We start from the raw sequence: 21,174 nt of genomic DNA on the forward strand, positions 1-21,174 counted from the left end.
GGGCCTTCCCGGGGAGAGCTCCTGGAGCATCTAACCTGGGGTGCCGGGGGAGGTGTCTGGGAAGGAGGATGCACAGGGCCTCGAGGGGGAACCAGTGCTGTGGGCGAGGGTGGCGAAGGCACGAGTACCGCGTGAATTCAAGAACACAGAGGGAGGGCGGCCAGCGGCCCGTGACGGGCCCCTCCCCTCGCTGGTGTCTGACCGGTGGTCACGGCCAGCGGCCCCGCAGCCAGAACGGGGAGCGGGGAGCTGCGCCACGGAGCCTGGGGTCCGGCTCTCTGGGTCCCTGGTTTAGATGGCTGGGGGAGGGAAGGGGGAGGGTCTCTTCCCGGGGCGGGGGGACACACAGGGGAGGGAGGGAGCAAGAAAGAATACTGCCTCTAACTTCATATATTAAAAATATCCATAGTTCTTGTGCACAAAATTCCAACATTGACAAGTGCTGGCCCTGTCTCCCACCAGGCTCGGGGGAAGCGGTTTGAACGGTGGTTTTCCTTTTCGAGAGCTGCGGAAACCCATCTGTTAGTTAGGTCTTTATGGAACAGACACGGCAAGGGAGCGCTGAGAATGGGAGCCCTTCCCCTCCCCCCCAACTTCTGCTGCTCCTGGGGACGCCGAGGGGCGAGAGGGGGGCGGCCCCCCTGCCGGGGAGGGTGGAGGCCGCGGTCACTCATGCCTCCGTTTGGAGGGCGGGATCAGATGTGGGGGCAGGTCGGCGGGAAGTTCATGCCCTTCCAACTTGACCTTGATCAAGTGGTTGGCCAAGGCAAACTCCTCGTCATCCAGCAGCCCGTCCTTGTCCACGTCGGCCAGCTTCCAGATCTTGCCCAGGACCGTGTTGGGGAGCTTGGACTTGACCATCTCCTTCTTGGCATTGGCGCCCGTGATCTTGCCGTTGACGGGAGACAGGGTGTAGAAGATCTCGTCGTAGGTGGGCTTGTCCTTGCCCACCACCCACTCGACGTCGTCGATGCCCTCTCCGGCCCCTTCCCCGTAGCCGTGGCCGAAGGGCCCGTTCATGGTGCCGTCGAAGGCGCCCCCTTTCACGGCCTGTGAGGGCATGAGCGACTCCTCCTGGCGCACCATCACCATCAAGCGGGCGATGTCTTTGGACAGCATGTCGTCCACCGTGTCCAAGAGCTTGGGCTTCAGGGCCTGGAACTTACTGAAGTCCTGAGTCTGCAGCAATTCCTATGGGAAGGGCGAGGAGGAGTCCCTCAGCCTCCGAACCCTGACCCAGCAGGGTCACTGAGCCGCTCCAGCCCTGCCCCCGAGCGCAGGACCCATGGGAGGGGGCCCTCCCCGCACTCCCCCCGGGCAGACGTACCTGCATCTTGCGAAGGTTTGGGAAATCCCCGGGGGAGATCTGGTGCTCGCGCTCGATCTTCTGGTAGATGTCCCCCAGGTTGTTGACCAGCTCCTTCTTCTTGCTCTCTTTGCCGAACATGTTGGGCATCTCCTTCTTGAGGGAGCTGATGATGTAGGCGTGGACCTAAGGCACAGGAAGAGTCAGCGGGCCTGGCTGGGGGGGGGGCAATCCGGCTCCAGTACCCGGGCTGCCACTTCTGCCGGGTCCCAGCCACACAGCGGATCAAAGTCTCCGAGGGTGGGGCCCCCGGCCCAGACAAGAGCAGTCCCCCCCACGAGGTGCCGAGTCCATGCTCTGGAGGGGGCCAAGGACCCCAGCCCGGAGGCTGCTGGCGGGGGTCAAGTTTCACCCAAGCTTTAATCCCTGCACTTAAGCCTTCTGCCACTAAGACACCCATTGGGTGCAGTCGCCCCCTCCTTTCTTCCAGGCCCCCTCCCAGGATAAGCTTGCCAACCAAACACCAGGGCCCAGGCCAAGCTCGGCCACGCTCCGTCTGCTGGAGGCCCCTAGGACGGACGTCACGTGGAGGAGGGGGGAGGGGGGCACGCACCCATCGGCCAAGCTCAGGAGGCTGGGACTAAACTCCAGGTCACGCTTTGCTGCCCAGCGCCCACACTCTACCCGCACAACGAGGCAAGAAGGGGCAAGGAGTTCTCGGAAGGGCAGGAACTTTGGCTGAAGCAGGAGCCTGGATGGCCTGGGGACAGGGCCCATGCAGCCCTACCGCCATGCTGAGCCCACTGTCCCCCAGGCCCCGGCCTGGCCCCCGAGGAGCCACAGTGTCCAAAACCCTGAACTCCGACGTGCCCAGAGGGGCACGGCTGGAAAGTCCTCCCCAAATCTGGGGAACTTCCGGCCAAGATGGCGGCGTGGAGGCAGACAGCTGCTTGAGCTCCGCGTTTTCTCTCAGGACTTACTTCATGACAAGCCTCGGAGTTAATGCTTGACCAGAAAAGGGAGCCCAGAGAAGACGGCAAAGCAAAGGGGATGAAAGAAAAGCTGCGTCCTGCTAGGTCCGAACAAGCAGGAGGTGGGTCCTGACTGCCCAGGCCCTTCCCTCGGTTCCAGGGCCTCTGGGAGCCTCCACCCCTGACTTCTGGCCCCTCCCTGCCTATCTTCTTGTCAGAGAGGTGGCTGATCTAGCTCCCTTAATTTGAGGACCGGCTCTTCCAGAAAATTCTAATCCTGATTGATCTGTACCCACAGTTCTCAGAATTCGCACTGGAGCCGTCACTGCTGGCAGCCGACGTTTGCTTTTCTGCTGTTGACAAGAGGGGCCCAGCGTGCCCCCTCTCTCCCACTCCCCCCAGTAAGCACACCCCATTCCCTCCCACCTACCTTGGCCAGCCGGGCCCGCTTGATCAGGTCGTTGAGCTTCCTGAGGGCGGCGTTTCGGGGCAGAGACTGAATGTCTTTGAAGAGGTCCTGCTCCTCCGCCTCAAAGAGCTTCCGGTTGTCTGGGATGAGGAGGGGGTGGGACCAGAAGGACCCGATGTACACGCGCACCACCTCGGGGGTGTTGATGATCTTGCCCAGCGACCACATGAGGGCCCCGTAGACCCGCATCAGCTGCTGCGTCTCGATCTGGTCCGCCTTGTTCAGAACCACCCGGATCTTATCTTCGTGGTTCTTCAGGGCCTTGATCACCTCGGAGAACTCGTCCGAGATGTCCAGTTTGTGGGCGTCAAAGAGCAGGATGATGCGGTCCACGCGCTCGGCAAACCACTCGAGGACAGCCGCAAAGTCGTAACCTGGCCAAGGAAGCGAGACAAGCGGTGAGTTCTGGCCCCGCCACCTGGGTGGGCCCGGGGCAGACCCAGCAACAAACAAGGGACACGCTGGGGGACAACAGGCTCCCCGATACATTGTAGGCGGAGCTGACAGATCAGTATGATCATTTTGGAAACAATTTGGAATTATGCAAAAGATAGGGACGAAAATGTCCCCAGGATTCCACCGATGATATACGTCAAGATATTTGTAGCAGCCCAGGGCTCTTAGTGACAGCAAAGATTTAGGGACAACGTGGGGTCCCTCGAGTGGGAGTGGCTAAATGCATCGGGTGCGGAAGAAACAAGCAATGAGACACATGAAGAGGAGATGTCGGCGGGGCAGAATGAAGCAAGCAGAGACAGGAAAGGACCTACAATGAATGCTTCAAAAGAAGCACAAACAAAAGTGCTTCCAAAAGTGCCCCCCAACGTAACCACAGATTTAGACTTTTTCAATAGATGAATCGGTTCTGCTCACACACAACCCTTCCTTTTCTGTGTTTAAAAAATTAAAAAATAAAAAAACAAAACGTTTAGTTACTTAGCCCTAGTTGCCTCAGGAAAAAAAAAAAAGTGCTATCTGTTACATAGGATGGTTCTCTGATGGGAAAGGAATACTGAAAAACTATGGCAACAGACAAAAGAGACATCAACAATTTCTTATATACAAAGACTCCTACTCCTGCCCCTATCAGGTGGGCCTCAGTTTCCCTTTCTGCAAAATGGGAGGATTGGGGTCAGATTCGAGCTGGAAGGGCCTCTGTCTCTGAGGCCCCCCGCCAGGATCCCCTTGCCAGAGGGCGTCCTGCCCAAGGACCATCATCCCAACCAAGTGCAGGTGATCAATTATCCAGCTGTCTCCGGCTCAAGGCTCTCCCAACAGCTTCCACTGGGGCAGGAAAAACCCACATGAGAATCTACGTTCTTCAAACAAACAGCAAGATGGAGCCAACCTTCAGGGGGACAAAGCACACGCTAAGTAAGTGCTGTTCCTGGGGATGGAGACCACTTGGAGGCTCCCCACCCCCAACTCTCCACACCCTCCTGAAAGAAAAGCATCACACTCCGGCTTCTGGGACGAGAAGTCACTTTCACAAAAATTGCCGGGAAAACTGGAAAATGATGTCAGAAACTCGGCATCGACCTACATCTCAAACCTACCAAAATAAGCTCAAAATGGATATATGATTTAGACATAAAGGATGATACCGTAAACTAAGTAGGAGAACAAGGGAAAACTAACCTCTCAGATCTCTGGAGAAGGGAGGAATTTATGACGGAACTAGAGAACATTATGAAGGGCAAAGTGGACAAGTCTGATTACATTAAAATGTTTCTGCATAAACAGAACCAAAAGAAACAAAATTATATTATAAGAGAGGCACAAAGCTGGGAAAAAGAATTTGACAGCCAGGGTTTCTGATAGATAAAAGCCTCACTTCTAAAATATATAAAGGACCATGCCAAATGTATAAGAATTCAAGTCATTCTCCAATTGACAAAAGCACAAATGAACAATTTTCAGATGATGAAATTAAAGCCATCTGTAGTCATATAAAAACGCTCTCCATCACTACTGCTTAGAGAAACGAAATTAAAACACCTCCGAGGTATCCCCTCACACCTCTCAGATTGGCTAAGATGCAGGAAAAGATGATAAATGTTGGGGAAACGGGGACACTCATACGTTGTTGGTGGAGTTGTGAAATAATCCAACCATTCTGGAGAGCAATCTGGAACTATGTCCAAAGGGCTGTCAAACTGTGCCTACCCTTTGATCCTGCTGTGTCTCATCTGGGTCTGTATCCTAAAGAGATCATAAAGGAGGGAAAGGGACCCACGTGCAAAAATGTTGGTGGCAAAGAACTAGAAACCGCCCAGTAGATGTTGGGAATGGCTGAATAAGTTATGGGATATGAAAGTAATGAATACTATAAGAAATGATGAACAAGCTGATTTTATAAAGGCCTGGAGAGATGGACACAAATTAATGCTGAGAAAAACAAGCAGAGCCAGGAATACATCGCACACAATAACAGCAAGAATGGGCCATGCTCAACCGTGAAGGCTCGGTTCTTCTCAGTGGTTCAGGGATCCAAAGCAATCCCAATAGACTCGACAGAAAATGCCCTCGACACCCACAGAAAGAATTACGGAGACTAAACATAAACCAACACACGCTACGTTCACTTCTTTTTTCTGTTATTTTCCTCTCACGGTTTTTCCCTTTCGTTCTGATTTTTCTCTCCCAGCATGCTTCATAAAACAATGTGTTTAAAAAATGACTGTACATGAAAAAATTTTTAAGAGGCCTCATGACATCTAGTTAACTTCAGGGACCCCCCACCCACCCACCCATCCCTGCCCCCAGCAACACGCTTCTCTCTTTCAGGGACGAGCAGAGAGACAGCTCGGAGATTCCCCATCTTGGCTCAGGACACGGTCCACCATTAACCCTCCAGCGTGGCTCCCCTCCCACTAATCCTCGGAGGTGATGGCCACTTAGCAAGAAACCAACACCACCAAGAGTGGGCAGCGAGTCACCGCCCAGCTGGCCCGGCCTTGGAACGCCCAAGTTCTTAGCAGGCCCACGGGCATCTGGAGGCGGCCAATTTTCACTCCATCTGACACACAGATCCTTGCCAACGAGAAAGATTAACCACCAGTTACCAGAGAAACAGTCAGTGACATTTCAAGCACTTTCTGGGATGGAGCCTATTTGTTCTGCTTGACATCGTAAACGGCTCCTGAGGCTCCCTTTGAAAAACCCGGCCGGGCACCTGAATGACAAGTTTTAATTCAGAATTCTCGCCAAGCTCGCCCCCAGATGGGCTGCAGGGGCACAAAGTTCTCAGAGAGACCGCTCCTTCAGAAGGCAGGCTGCAGTCCCAATACCATCACCGACCCCCCCCGGGTGTGCTTCCACGAGCCCCTCCTGTGGGCCAGGCCCGGGACCAGTGTCCTGCGCTCCTTTTTATGTAGGTGTCGCCCCCGGGTACACTGCGCTTTCTTTGTGTCAGCGGGCACTGCCACTGATGGGTCATCATTAACGGACAGCCCAACGTTCCATCCCACAGAGCTCTATTCACGGACATCCGAGCAGCAGAAAGATGGCCAGAGGAGCAGCTGGGTAGTGCAGTAGATAGAGCACTAGCCGTGAAGTCAGGAAGACCCGAGTTCAAATGTGGCCTCAAACATTTATCATGTCCTAGCTGTTAAGCAAGTCACTTAACTCCAATTGCCTCAGGAAAAAAAATGGCCAGAGGGAAAGGCAAAAAGGGGGCGAAGGTGTGGGGAGCCAGCCTGGCTGTGAGCGCCCCAGGTTCTGGGGTTACACGAAGGCGAGTCCCCGCAGCCCTGACCGTAGCGCACGCAGGGCCCAGGTTTAACGTGAAGGCCAAAGAGGACCCCTGCCTCCCCATGACTCAGCCCTGCCAAGGGCCGAGCGGGCTGGACGCAAATCAAGCAGCCGGTGCAGAATGCTGGCGCCTCATCACAAGGCTTCCAATGTAAACAGTTAACACAACAAGTGTAAAGAATAAGGCTCTGTGGCGAGCCCACGCCCGCCTCTTTCGCCATGTCTCTGGGGATGGGGGCTCAGCAAGGGGGGGATCAAAGGGGAAGGGCGTTCCCAGAGAAGCCGAGAACAAACTAACCTGCCGCCCCCTCTCTCTGGGGCCTGGGGCCAGTCCTTTCTAGCTGTAAATCTGACCGTTCTTTGCCTTTGGGCCTGGAGGACCTGTCTCCACCTCCCTGTCCTACAAGGCAGGGGGCTGAAGCCCGTGCGGCCACTGGCTCACCCTCCATCTCTCCCTTGTAGTTCTTCTCTTCTCCCCCTTGCAGTTCTCTTTTCTCTAGACTTTTACCCCATGAGAACAGCAGCTTTCTGCAAACAGCCCCAGCACCACTCACATGCTAGGACTTGGCTTCAGTCTGGGGGAAGGGCAGCCTCAGAAGCCAATGAGCACTCCCAGCGGGGCCTGGCAGGTTCCCCAAGAGTGAGGCGCACCCCTGAACCTCCACACTATCCTGGGGGGCTGAGGAACTCTCCAAAAGCTACTGGGCTGATGGTAGGGTCTCATCCTACAAGCCTTCAGGCCCCCGAAGGGCGTGGGACCCAGGAAAGTTCTCCGGGGGACAAGGCCCTGGGCCGGCTCAGTGCCGCAGACCTGCGGGCCCCTCACTCAGCTCCACAGACTCGCCTCCTCCCTGCTGTCCAAGGGTAGCTCTCAACAGCCACGTGCCAGGAATAGTTTTCAGAGCACAGGGCCTGAGGGGGCTTGTGCTCGAGCAGCAGCGGGCCTCCATTCCAGACCTAATTTAGGAGATCTCCAAGCCCACTGCAGGGGGGTGGGACCCCGGACATGGAACGCTTTTCTTTCTACACCAGGTAAAGGGCGAGCTGTACTGTGACCCCCACTATTTGGCCAGCCCACCCCACCGCGAAGGCTGGCAGAGGGAAAGGCAGCTCCTTCCTGCCCTGGGTCACCAACATGTTCTAAGTGGCTTCAGCGACCCAGAGCCCAGTCCGTGGGGGTCCAAGTGCTGAAGGCAAATCGGGGCTGGGAGGTGAGACACGTGTGAGTCTGTTACTCAGGTCCTCCTGACTTCAGGGCCGTGCTCTGCCTGCTGCCCCAACACGTGTAGGGAACAGCAGGAAGAGAACGGCCCACAGGCGGCCGTTGGGAGGGAGGTCCCGGGCATCAGGTGGGTCTCAGAGCAGCAGCTGGATGGGCAGGGGCCTCGGGGCCCCAGAAGGACGGTGGGGAATGAGCTGGGAAGATCGGCCAGGAGTGGGGAGCCGGGGGGCAGGGACAGCGCCTCAGAACCGCTCCGGCCCTTCGCGCCCTCTCCGTTCAGGCAGAGCGCAGCCTCCTGCGTCCAGTCTGGAGGACAGGGTGCGTGGGCCGGCCACCCTCACACAGGACGGGAATCCATCAGCCAACGGGAAGTTGTGGTTTACTCGGTCAGATCGAAAACTGTTTCCCAGAACAGACACTTGACAGGACGAAGCTGCAAGTTACAGACAGACAGACTCGGGGGACACCGGAGCCTTCCACAGCAGAGCTGATTATGGGGGGCGGGGGTGGGGCCGAGAGCAGGTAAAAGCAGCACCTGGCCCGTGGCCCCGGCCCGACGATGAGCAAGTGCCCACTGCTTTGGGGAGCTGGAGCCCTTGTGTCTGCCTCCCTCGTGGTCAGTGTCTGGCCCGGGGCTCCCCTCCCCCCAGTGGGGGGGGGGAAGAACTGTTATACCCATTCCCAGTGTGGCCAGGACAGGGAACAATAGGGGGTTTCCTGCCATTCAAGGCGAGCGGGCCCGGGCACTTCTCCTGACACGTGCCTCCAAGAACATACGTGTCCAGCTCATGTCCATAGGACGCTCCCAGGGCGAGGCCAGCCCTTGTCCAAATGGCCCCACGAGACCTTTCTCTAGGACTGAAGATGCATCTGGCCTCCTGAGCGTTATAGGCCATTCCCCACAGCCAGGCTGCTCCCAACTGACCAAGAGCATTGGGGGCTAAGGGAGCGTCCAGGAGAATGGCCACCGAGGAGGAGGGAGAGGAAGAAGAGCAGCTGATCTAGCAAAGGGCCGGAGCTCGGGCAGGGCGGGAGGAGAACCAAGATCAAGGCGACAGGGGTGCCAGCCCGGGGGGGAGGGCCGTCACCGAGGAGGCGCGTGCTCGTCGGCCAATGCCCCCGACACGGCGGCTGCTCCAAGGGCCCTCAGACGTCCGGGGCCGGGAAGGGAAAGATGGACGTTGCTGGCAAAGCCCCTGTGAGCGGGTGCCCGGAGGCAGCAGCAACAGCACCTCTCTCTAAAAGGTGGGGACACCCGGCTCCCTGCAGCAGAGATCTCCCACGCTGCCTGAAGAGGCGCTTCCCCAGCCCGCCCACCCAAGGACACAGCGTCCAGATGCTATCTTGTTCACAAATCAGGTGGCTCACAAGAACCAGCTGGCTCTGGGCTGGCTCCCCCGCCCAAGCAGCCCCTCGGGGTCCTTCCTGACTGGATCCACCAAGACAGACGGCCCGGCCCCACAACAGGCCCAAGCCGCTGCCCCAGCCACCCTCTGCATCCTTCAGACACATTCAAACAAAGTGGGATCAGACCCACCGAGGTCATCGTCGTCAGTCCTGGAAGGACCCAAGCTCCTTTCGCCCAGACAAGAGAAGGGGAAGGGGAGGGCCGGGCCCACTGTCTTCCCCTCACCTTTTCTATGTTGGGGCCTACACCCCAGGATGCTGGGCTCAGAGAAGTCCTCGGTCCCCTGGACTGCAAGGGAGGGCAGCGGGGCGCACGGGGTCACCACCAAAAACATGGCACCCACTGAGGCGTTCCCCAGGCCGCGATGCTCAACGAGGCTTTGTTTGCACGGCATCCTGGCTGCTCGGGGAGGGGGCGGCCTCCACCTTATCTGGTGGAGCAGCACTTCCTGCCCACATCGCTGGCCACCCTCAGCTGGCAGAGCGGGGGTGGGGAAAGCAGCCTGATTAGCAGAGCCGGGGCCGCCCTCCCCGCCCCGCGCCGCAGCCAGGGCTCCCGGATGTTGTTCCCAGGGAACGAGGTACAAACGCCAGGGGCAGCTGAGCCCCGGGCCACGTGCTGGTGGACGGACGGATGGATCTCCGGGAGGGAAGCACCTGCAAGGGGAGGAGCGGGAGGCCCGGGCGGCAGGTCTGGGAAGTTCATCGTGTCCTCTTCCTGTTTGGTGAGCAGGGTGTAACCGAGTTCGGAGGGGCAGGAGGTCCCCGAGCAGCAGCCAGTCGGGCCCCGTCTGGGGCTCCCCGTCGCTCTGCGAGCCTGGTGGGCAGGCAGCAGGCGAGGCCGTTGTCGCCTGCGTCCTCCTCGCCCTCGGTCCCGCTGCCTGCAAGCATTTCCAGAGCTCTGAGAGTAACAGCGAGGACAGGAGGCCGCCCTGCTTTATTCCTGCGCTTACTGGGAGAGTTTCTAGGGCAGCCGGCGTCCGGGGCTTTTTCTGCCGGAGAGAAACGGCCTTTCCACACTCCGGCATCAAGGACTTTTCCAGCATTACAGTTCACTCTGCACACACCTTTCCCTGCATCTACCAATCATGGCTTGGGGTATTTTTCCTTTTTTTTGCGGAGGCCCTAACCCTGGGTCACACAGCCAGGAAGAGTTAAGTGTCTGAGACGAGATTTGAAGTCGGGGCCTCCGGACTCCAGGGCTGGGGCTCTGTCCTCTGAGTCACTTCGCTGCCCCCAATTTTCCTTTAACATAATTATATTCATTCTTTTTCCTACTGGAAAACCATCCAGGAAGTGCCCCCAATCTTTGCAGGTCCTTCCCTCACAGCAGCCAACGAGTGTGCGGGCCCAGGCCCAACGCTGCTCGGCACCACCACCGATGACCCGTCAGTAAATGCTCAAACCCCGCTTTGCACAAAACCGTGGAGAAAAGCCCCGAGCGCCGTGACACTGCGCCCTCAGCACCCGCCTGTTTGGCCGACCCTGCTCTCCTTCCTTAACTGTGTTAAGGTCAGTAACATAACCGCAAATGGAGAGAACATTAAAAAAAGAAAATCGTAGACGAGGGACTCGGTATGTGCTTAAACCTAGCCCCAAGGACAAGGAAAACAAACCGGGCACAGCGGCCACCAGGGGTTACGGCCGAGGAAGGCGGCAGCGTGCCAGGAGAGAGGGGCGGGGGAGGGGAGCACACAAACCCTCACGGAGCGAGCAGCGGGGCCGCAGTGCGGGAAGAGGGGGAGCTCCTGTCTGCCCACTTGTGCCGCGTCTCCCACCAAGCAGCAGCGGCCCTGAACCAGCCTCCGTGGGACCCGGCCCACTCTGCTCGCAGCCACACAGCCGCTTTCGCTGGGAAGAAGTGGTTCTAGGGTAACCTGTAGAACGGGTGCCCGCAGGGGCGGTACGAAGGGAGCGAGGGGCAGAGGTGCTCGGGCCCCCTCATCTCAGGATGTGGACACACTCTGAGTCTGCCACGCCGGCTCTCACAGTGCCCAGGAGGGTGAAAAGGGCCGGAGGCGCGTTCTTTCTCCCAGGAGAAGTACCAGCCCTGCTGGCGTGCCGAAGTAAACGGAATGCCCACCTCCGGCTCCTAAGAAACACCCGAGTGCCTGGTGGCCCCCGGAGCCTCTGCCCTTTCTCTGGACAGAAGGTGTGGGACGTGCACGCTGACTCAGAACCAGGTCCTGGCTTCCGGTCCCACTTGTCACCCTGCTCTCGGGGTTCTTCTCTGTAGAAGGGGGGCTGGCTGCTATGAAAGCAAAGGCGCGGCAGGACAAGACCGAGCTCTGCCATCCTGCCCCAGGAAAGCCTTGGAGGAGGCAGCGGCTTAATGAGATGACAGCAGCCATTAACCTCGGGCTGCCTCCAGATGTGGCCCCCAGAAAGGGCTGGAGAGGGATTCTGACCCACCCTGACCCTCAGCAGGGCTGAGTCATTTGAGCCAGGAGATATGCAGGAGGTGAGCCTGAGGGCCAGGTGTGGGCAGGCAAGCCCAGGGCCCAGTCCCCAGCAGAGATGCTCTGCAGGAGCAAACGCCCACCACCCTAGCGGAGTGGGCCTGTCCTCCCAACACCTGTGGGGTCACAGAGCTTTTCAAGGATCTGCATTTGAGGCAAAATAGCGAGGGCACCGGACTAGAAATCGGGAGCCCCACGCCTTCCCCTCTCCCCTTACTACAAAAGGGGAGGAAAACTCCGAACCGTAGGTGTTCAGATCTCAGAGCCCTTCCCTGCACCTGCGTAAAGGTCGGAGGCAGCACTGAGGAAGGGTCTCCAGGTGACACGGGCGAGCCCTGAACTCGGGGCCAGCTTCCCCCTTTTGCATATGAGAACACTGACAGAGCCCGTGACATGTCTCAGGGACTTTCCCAAACCTGAACATGAAATCGAATGCAAATCTATCTGCGCTAGAAACGCGCAGAAGAGACTCTGGCTCTCCCAGCAAGGCAGGGCTGCCGGCCACACGGACACCCACCCCATGAACCCCCATTTGGCTCCTGAAGGCATTAAAATAAATCCATTAATTCACATGAAGGACCAACAGTGATGAATTACACTGGGCTAGGCCTGGAACTTAATCTAGGCCCCGATTCTACATTCTCTGCTTCCCACGCAGCCTGTGGCCAGAGCAAAGGCTCCTTGGGGGCTCCCCCACTTTGGTGAAGGCCTCCTGTGAACCCCAATCCCTGCCGGGGAGCGCGGGGGTTCGTCACTGGCCGGGCGTCCCCTCTCCCTGCTAAGGCCGAGGCCACGGAATCTGGGCAGCGCTGCCCTCATGCTGGTCCTGCCCACCTGGAGGCCTCCCTGTGCAAGTCAGCGCCGGCCCGGGCCTCGGCCTTGGCTGGAGCCTCCACTTGGCACAGGGCGGCCCAGAGGTGAGTATTCCTCCAGCTGGCTCTATGGGCACTTGGTCAGGGTAACAGACGGGTTCAGACGGTCAGTCAGTCATGAAGACTGGGTGGCCGAGAGTCGTCTGAGGGCGAGTCTTTCGGGGAGGATAGGGGAAGGGGCTGCAGACCCTGCCCCCCCGCCCCACCCCAGTCATTCCTCACCTCTGCTGATCCGCTGTTTTTCTCCAGAGAGGATTCCCGGCGTGTCGATGATGCTGATGCTCTCCAGGACAGGGTTGGGCAGCTGGGCACACATGAACCTGCACGGGACACGGACAGAGGCTCACCAAGGACCCCCGTCTGCCCCGGGGCCCCCACCCTCTCTGTCTTCGGACACCCCGACAAGGAAGGAGGAAGGTGGGTTCCCAGAAGCCGGCCCACTGCCGTGCAGGCGATTCGGGGAAGTGAGGCCGGGGAGGCCGCCGGCCGCTGAGCCAGCTCTTTGCTAAGCACGCGGCCTGAGCCAGCACATTCGCCCGGCCCAGCCCTGGGACTCAGCCTTCGAGCTGCTGACTTGGGAGAGAAAAGGACACAGCTGATAAGTCGCCGCTCGAGTCAGGGGGGCCGCTCTGGACCTTGGAGCCCACGGAACTTGCCAACTGAACTTTCCCCCGTGCCACGGACCCTCCCCCGAACCTTCTGGTCTCCCGGGGCCCGGCCCTGCCAGGGCTGCTGAGGCAAAGGGGACTGATTTCAACAGAGGCAAAGGTGGCCGGGTTTAAAGGGAAAGGAAGGGATTCAGCAATGGGCCCAGAGACCGGGCCAGCCCTCGGTTCCCGGGTCTGTAGAGAAGGAGCTTTTAAAAAGGAAGACCCAGCTTCTGTCCAAGTCAATCACTAACAATGGCAGCAACTGATTGACTTGGTCCCCCCGACCGTGGGCTGCTCTCTATGGATGGGGCCGCAGAAACCACCCTGCCCTGGCACCTGGCACCTGGGCCAAGTGCCAGGCCCGCCACGTGAGGCCTTTGACCTCCTGGGACCCCATTTCCTTATCTGGGCTGGGGGATCCCCCCCGTCCCTCTCTCGTGGGGCTCTGTATTCTCTCTAAGCAGCCATGCGACTTGCCCCCCCACGGACAAGGCCTGGCACCTCGGAGAGGAGCCCCGGAGAACCCCCGACCTCGGGGAGCTGAAAACTGCTTCCAAAGCTAACTTGGGAGCCTAGAAATGAATGCCCCGCCCCGGGGCCTTAGCCGGTTACACAATCCCCATTCCTGGAAGGCCGCTGGAAGTCATCTCAGCCTGGAGGGGCTTTGAGCTGAGGAGGAGCCCCCGCTGGCACGGGCCCCTGGAGAGGGCGAGCACAGGACGCCCACTGCCAGAATCCAGCTAAGCCCTCCCGGGAGGCCTTGACCAGGCCAAGGGCCCAAGACCATGGGGCAGTGACCCCAAGCAGCCTTAAAGGAAACGTGCTGGGGAAACTGCGGCTGGCTCACGCCCTCCTAGCGCCCAGCGAGGACCTCGGCTCCCCGCCCTTCGCCGGTCCCTGGTCCTCACTAAGGCGGGGAGGCCAAATCGGACCCTCCCCCTACAGAGCAGGAACCGAGGCTCTGTGACCAAGGGGGGAGCCCGGCCTCCGGGCACTGCCTCAGTGCCCACCTGCTCCCCGGAGAGCACTCGGAGGAATGAATGGGAGTTGGGGGGGAGGGAGGAAGGAGGCCCGGGGCAGCCCCAGCCGGGGTTTACATCTGCCTTTTTAGACCCAAAGCCGGCCCCCAGAACTGCAACAAACGGGCTCCCTGGGAGCACTCTGACCACCTCTTCCTCAGGAGGCCCCGCGGCGGGCACCCGCACAGAAGGTCACAGCCCCCCGCGAGTGGGCCCCAGAGCCTCCCTCCCGAGGCTGCCGTGACCTCCAGGACGGCTGCACTCCCCACGGAGCTGGCTGGTTTCTGGTAAAGGAATGTGATCACACTGGGCAGGGACTTGGGGGTCAAAAGTCACCTTCCTTTCCCAGCTCTCCACTGACTCAGCCTGGAGGAAACTCCCCCAACCGGGAGAGAGCCGCTGTCAGGGTCCCCCAGAGAAGCCGGCAGGTTTCCCGACACAGCGGCCGGCCTTGCCAGGAAGGGGCAGGGCGAGCCCGCGGCCGGCTCGCTGCTTCAGCGGGTCATCGGGCTGAGACTGGGGGGCAGCCCCTTCCCCTCCCGGCTCGCTCTCAGTCACCAAACTGAGACAGCAGAAAAAAAGAAGTCCCAGCGTGCGGCCGCGCGGCTGACTCTGAAATGCCGCCGCCTCCTTTTTAATGACACGTTTAAAAATATGCCATCAAAGGAGGGCAAGGGGGGAAGAATGAATGAAATCTCAGCAAGACGCGCAGCCGGAGGGCGGCAGAACCCGAGCGGTCAGCGGGGAGAGGAGAAAGAGGACAAAGTTTAGTCCTAAATTGGACACACTCCATCTGGCTCAAGGGGCCTCAAAGTTAGTCGTCTGAGAATTGGGGGGCGGGGGCCCCAATCAATCCAAAGTGATCCCCGCCCCCCAGGATCCTGACCGCCCAGCTCCACCTCCCCCAGCCAGGAAGGTAAAAGACGGGCCAAGGCAGAGAAAAACCGCACGCCGTGCCCCCTGCCCCCCTAAGGGAGTGAGGCCCTGGAGCTCTCTCCCCTCAAGGTCCCTAAGCCAGCGGGGGCTGGAGGCCCCCCCCCCCCGCCTGAGTCAGAGCGCCCAGAGGTCAGAAGGGGCCGAGACTGCCCCCCACAAGCCCAGCACACAAGTCCCACCGCTGGCTGCATGTGGGGCACATCCTGCTGCACCCCAAAAAGAGAACGGGGAGAGCTGCCAGCTGGGACCCGGCCGCAGAGCCCAGGAGGACCCAGGGCATCCCGCCAGCTCGGGAGGAAGCAACCCCAGTGGAAAAATGGGGGCAAGTGAGGAAACCCAACACCTTCAGGGAACGGGGGAGGGCCCAGGCGGGGGGGGGGGGGCAGGGAGGCGCGGCCCAGAGCTGCAGGAAGAGTACAGGGGCTTCTCCGGCCCAGGAGGGCCTGGGGGAGGGTTTGTGAGGAGGCGCCAATCGGGCAGAAGCCTTCTTTTAGATCCTCCAGGGCCCCTTCAGGCTGGTCCCTGACACTGGGTAGCCAGGAGACTCTGGGGGTGCCTGGCCCCTCTGCCTGCCTCAGTTTCCTCATCTGTAAAACGGAAGCTATCCCGGTCCGGGGAGCGGATGTCCCAGCCAGAACCGAGGGAGCAAGGTGAAAGGGGGAGGGGAAAAGGAGGAGTCCTCCTTCTAAACCTGACCCTGACTGGGGGAGGAGGAGACCCCGCGGGAGGGGGTTGGGGGAGGCTCCCGGGGAACGAGGTTCTCAATCAGGAAAGATCCTCAGCCGCCCCGGCCCTAGGGGGATCTGCTGGAAGAACGCCTGGGTGAGGATTCGCACCCAGAGGGACCCCGAGATGCTCTGAGATCTTCTAACTGGGGGACTTCCCCTGGCAGGGTCTGAGACCTGGGGCCGTGGGCAGACCCCAGGGGTCCTCCCTGATTGAGAGAGACGTTCCCAGGGAGTGGGAGCACCCCCAGGCCAGAGGGGACGACTCTGGCTCCTTAGAGAACTTCCATAGCAGGCAGAGGGAAGAAGGTGCTATGGGGGCAGGGCGGCTACTTCTACCATGGGATGTGTATGAAGAGGATGAATGGCCAAAGGAGGGTGAAGGAGGGGGCGGGGCTGCGTCCCAGGGCGTGGTGGTGCTCCAGGGTCCTGGGGGGAGGGGGTGTCTGGAGCAGAGTGGGGCCTCGGGGAGTAAGACTGGGTGGGGGCGAGGTTCCGCAGGGGAAGTTCCCAGAATGGGAAGAAGGGAAGAAATATCCCAAGAGCTGAAGGGAAGTGGGGGGAGGCGGTCTCTGGAGGAGGGGCCTCCCCAAAGGAGTTCCCGGGAGGTGGGAAGAGCCTGGGCACAGGCTGCTGGGGGAGGGGGGGCTGGAGCCTCAGTCTGGGGGGAGGGGGAGGCTCTCCCCCGAAAGGGTCTTTAGTCCAGAGGGGACACAAAGGGCCTCGGCTCTTAGGGTGAGGGCGCCTGGGAAGGGGGCTAAGAACCTGGGGTGTCCCCGGTGCAGAGCGCAGAAGCAGAGGGATCACTCCAAAGGTTAGAGGAGGGAGGCAGCCCTCGCACTAGCTCAGGATAAGGACGCACTGGTGGGAGGGGTCCCCCGGCCGCCCCTCCCCCCGGCCCAGGAGGTGATGCTCACTTTGAGGGGCTGCCCCTTAGCCTGGGGGAGGGGCACTCAGCCCACGAGGGTCCCCGGCCCGCCCCCCCGGAGCCCCCCACTCACCGGTTAAGGAAGGCGTTACCGAAGGCGTTGAGCTTGCGGAAGGGCCGGCGCGGGTCCACTACGAGCGCGTTGCCCGGCACCACGCCCTCGGCCGTGCCGTGCATCACGGCTATGAAAGAGTCGGTGGTGGGCTCGGGCCCGATGCGCATGCCGGGGAAGTCCTGCTCGATGAGGTGCCGGATGAACGTGGTCTTGCCCGTGCTGTACTGGCCCACGAGCAGCACCATGGGCTTGTTGTCGAAGTCGGCATCCTCGAGCGCGGGCGAGTGGAAGTCGTGGAAGCGGTAGTGCTCCTCCAGGGGCAGCAGCTTCTGCGCGTACAGCTGTCGCAGACCCTCCGCCACCGTCTGGAAGAGCTCCGGCTCCTTCTTGCGCCGCGCATCCTTGTTCACCCAGCTGAACATGGTGACAAGACCGGCGGCCGACGCTGCGCGGGGAAGCGGCCGGTGAGGTGGGGCGGCAGCGGCCCCGGCTCGGCTCCTGCCCCTACCGCGCCCCCTCCACAGCGCGCAGGCGCACACGCACACACCGCCACCCGGCTCGGCCCGCCCCTACCGCCGAATGAGAGCGCGCCCGCCCGGCCCCGGCTTTTATAGGCAGCCTTGGAACGGGGGCGGAGCCGGAGGCGCCCGCGTGCTTAGGCGCGCGCCCGCCAGGCCGAGATGGGTGGAGCCACCGCTCCGGGACCGCAGCGCCACGTCCTCCCTCGCTTTCCATTGGCCCAGGCCAAGCCTCGCGATATTACATCCTCGCGGCCGTAGCCGCGGAGGCTACTGAGGCAACTCTAAGAATTTTTTCTCCACCCCCCCCCATACACAACCACCTACTCGTGGAAAAGGGGAGAAAGTCGAGGGGCGCGCGTGCGCAGGAGAAGGAACAAACCCCGGGCTAGAAAGAGGCGCGAGGGCGGGGCTAACTTTGTCCCCGCCACCTCCCTGGGCCCCGCCCCCTCGGCTCCCGCCACCCTGCTCCTCGCGGATCACGTGCCCCTGGACACCTTGCACTGTGCCCCGGGCCCCCAGGATGCTGATGTCCTTCCAGAGTCGCCCCTCCCCCGTCAGCCGCTCCTCGCACCCCCTCACTTTGCAATTGGGGAAACTGAGACGACCCACAGTCTTGCATGAGACCCCGGCCCCAGCGCTGGAGGGAAGCCAGGTCGTGCCAGGGAAACTGAGGCTCCGGAGGCACCCGCCCGAAACCCAGAGAGGGAAGAAGTTCCCCCCGACTTCTCCGGGCCCAGCAATGAGGGCACCCAGGGGCTTGAGCGTCTGGGAAGAGCCGAGTTCAAATCCTCCTTCGGACACCAGCCAGCTGTGTGGTCCTGGAACAGCCTCGGTGACGTCCTCAATATAGGAAGGGGGGCGCGGGGGGACGTAACCCCCCTCCGAGGACCCGGGAGCAAACCCCGCTCTCCGGAAGGCTGGGCTCAGGGAGGGAGGAAGGCCTCGGTCCGCGGGGCTCCAGATGCCGCTCCTGGCCCAATCCACCCCCAGATCCTTCGGGAAGACCCGCATTCCCCAAACGCACGATGCCCGAGCTTCCTTCTAAACCCCTCCTCCTCCCCTCTCCTCCTCCTGACCCTTGCCCAGAAAAGACCCGAGGCAGGCGGGGACCTAAAATCAAGGGGGTGGAGACGATGTATACAGCAGGTGCTTAATGTGTGTTGAGTTGAACTACGATAAGTGAGAAGAGATAAAAAGGTAGAGAAAGCTGAGCTGGATAAAAGGGGGAGGGGTGAATTTTTGAATCCTCTAGGCAACCTGAGGGGCAGGAGCATCACAGGCCAACTGATTGTGCACACAGAAGGTGCTTAATGGATGAATGAATAAGGACTGTGCCTGTGTGGGAAAGGTGCCTGTTGATTTTGAGGAACTAGATTTGGAAATTCCCCTCCTCGGTGTTTGGTAGAAGGGGAAGAGCTCTGGGGAAATAATCAAATTTCCTGGGCAATCCACAAGGCTGAGGTAATCTAGACCACTTCTGCTCTCTGACCTGCCCCCGCTCAGTCCCTCCTTGGGTCCTCGGACACGCCGGCCGCCTTACCCGTTCCTGGTTCTTCCATTGTCCTGGTTGTCCCACCACCATCCCCAGAATCGCATAGCCCCTCATCAGCTGCCTCTGGGGTGGGCAGCAGCGGGGGTTGGGCTCAGGTAGCAGCCCTAAGGATGATGTCAGAGCCCTGGGATCGGGGATTGTTAGGTCAACAGAGGGGATGCTAGGTGATGGCTTCCTCTGGGCAAACAGAAGGCAGGGAAGGTGGCCCAGACTGGGAGAGCATGGAGCCGTCCCTAGTGCTGCTCTTTGCCTGGAAAGAGAAGAAAACGGGAGGGAATACCCTCATTCTGGGGTGGGGAACCATTCCAGGGAATGTGATGATTGAATTAGAGAAGCTGTGAGGTCCGGGATTTGGGACAGGCTGGTATTACAAAAGAATCTTCCTAGAGCCCAACAGCCCACAAGCTCCCCAATGTCCACCATCCAAAGCCATCCCCTAATACCCATCACCCAAAAAGATCCCCCTAATACCCATCACCCAAAAGATCCCCCTAATACCCATCACCCAAAAAGATCCCCCTAATACCCATCACCCAAAAAGATCTCCCTAATACCCATCACCCAAAAGGATCTCCCTAATGCCCACCATCTAAAATATTCTTTCTAATGTTCACCATCACTACCAAAAAATAAAAGAGCTGACCAGGTTACTCCTCTACTCAGAAAACTCCAGTAACTTCCTTGGCATTCTTTAAATGACTATGAAGTACCAAAGTCAAGGTGATAGAGGTAAGGACCTACTATGTGCCAGGTACTTTGCTAAGTATTGAAGATGGAAAAAAAAGCAAAAGCAGAGAGCTTCCAGCTAACAGGGAGATAATTAGCAACCAAGTCTGTACAAATGAGCTACAGATGGAATAAATCAGAAAATCTGAAAGAGGAGGAAAGCTCCAGGACTGAGGAGCAACGGAAAAGGCTCTCTATAGGAACCCGGATTTCAGTTGGGGCACAAAGAGGGACTCCAGGAAGCAGAGAGGAGGAGAGCAAGCATTGGGAGTCTGGGGAATGGCCAGAGCCGAGGGATGGGGCCCTTCACAATCTGCCTCCCACTTGTATGTCCAGAATGGTTCCAGGGAAGCCAGAAGACTGGTCTCAGACACTAGCTGGGCGAACTTGGCCAAGTCCCTTAACCCTGCCTCAGTTTCCCCATCTGTAATGAGGATAATAATAGCATCTAGCTTCTAGGGTTTTTGTGAGGATCAAAGGAGATCATTTTAAAGCACTTAGTACAGTGCTTGGCCCATAGCAAGAGCCACATAAACGGTAGTTATTAGGCGACAGACCGTGTTATAAGGGTCCCCTCCCCAGTCGCCTGGCCCCTATGAAATGAGCCTCAGTCCTGGGCCCTGTTGATCATTTTGTACTGTCCCAGGGGCAGGGTATGGAATCTCGGGCCACAGGGGAATGTACCGGCCACAGGAATCCCAGGGCAAGGCCTTGGGCTGGGAATTGCAGCCAGAGCAGCCCAAGGAGTGGCCCTTGGCACCCCATCTTAGCTCGACTCACCTGCCATGACTGGACACGAGCTTGGGGAGAGCAAAACTATAGAGGAACAGGGTTAAGTTTTGTGCTTTCTCCTCCAGACCCAAGAGGTGTAGGGGAAACCGTGGCCCAAAGACAAAGGGAGAAACATCTAAACATTTGTTCTTGTCATATCTTTGAAATAGTTTTCAATTGTGTCCCACTCTTAGTGAGCCCATTTGGAGCTTTCTTGGCAAAGATACTGGAGTGTTTGCCATTTCCTTCTCCAGCTCATTGTACACATGAGGAAACTGAGGCAAGAAGTGATCTGCCCAGGGTCCCCCAGCTTGTGAGTGTCTGAGCCCAGGCCTGGCACTATCCACATGCTAAACGTCACCCATTCTAAGTGGCTCAATTGAATTGGGGTGCTAATCACTGGGCCCCGACAAATGGAAGGAATCCGATCAGGGAGTATTCGATCTGGGGGCAGGAAAGAAGGACCCCCTTTAGGGTAATCACGTAAGGATTTTCTGGTAGGCCTGGTTCTGGGCAACTGGGCCAGAGTGGACACGTGCGAATGGCAACGTAAAAGGACATTTACTTGAGAGGGAATACAAGAAATACGACAAGAGTTAAGAATCAGGCCACAAATCCTCCCGGCCAGCCCTGTCTCAAATTACAGCCTCCCATTCTTGCAGGGAATTTAGGTCAGACATCTCCAGCTGTTTCTCACACTCCCTCATTGGTGGGGACAAAGATAGTAGATTAGGGAGAACAGGTTTGTGGGGCTCCTCTCCAGCTGCCTCCCCGGCCACATGGGGCAGGGATGGAACTCGGCAGCCGGGGCGGGGGGGGAGGGGGGGAGAAA

At 59.2% G+C, this 21,174-nt stretch overlaps 1 protein-coding gene across 1 annotated transcript; it reads right to left on the minus strand.

Moving 5' to 3' along the window:
- Positions 1 to 375: 375 nt before the first annotated feature.
- EHD1 (EH domain containing 1) lies at positions 376 to 18,946 on the minus strand. The gene is made up of 6 exons (XM_074273399.1): positions 18,834 to 18,946; positions 16,791 to 17,217; positions 12,682 to 12,779; positions 2,708 to 3,120; positions 1,328 to 1,492; positions 376 to 1,191 (listed from the first exon to the last, which is right to left on the minus strand). Exons 1-6 carry the CDS (start codon positions 18,850 to 18,852, stop codon positions 667 to 669), a joined length of 1,647 nt encoding a protein of 548 aa, XP_074129500.1. The 5' UTR covers positions 18,853 to 18,946; the 3' UTR covers positions 376 to 666.
- Positions 18,947 to 21,174: the final 2,228 nt, after the last annotated feature.

The sequence above is a fragment of the Sminthopsis crassicaudata genome, chromosome 6 (assembly GCF_048593235.1).
Source record: "Sminthopsis crassicaudata isolate SCR6 chromosome 6, ASM4859323v1, whole genome shotgun sequence".
NCBI classification, from domain to species: Eukaryota; Metazoa; Chordata; class Mammalia; order Dasyuromorphia; family Dasyuridae; genus Sminthopsis; species Sminthopsis crassicaudata.

Coding starts and splice junctions, on each gene's coding strand:
- EHD1 (XM_074273399.1), bottom strand. Junction 12,780..16,790: donor GGTAACGCCTTCCTTAACCG/GTGAGTGGGGGG, acceptor TGTCCCGTGCAG/GTTCATGTGTGCCCAGCTGC. Junction 3,121..12,681: donor AAAACAGCGGATCAGCAGAG/GTGAGGAATGAC, acceptor TTCCTTGGCCAG/GTTACGACTTTGCGGCTGTC.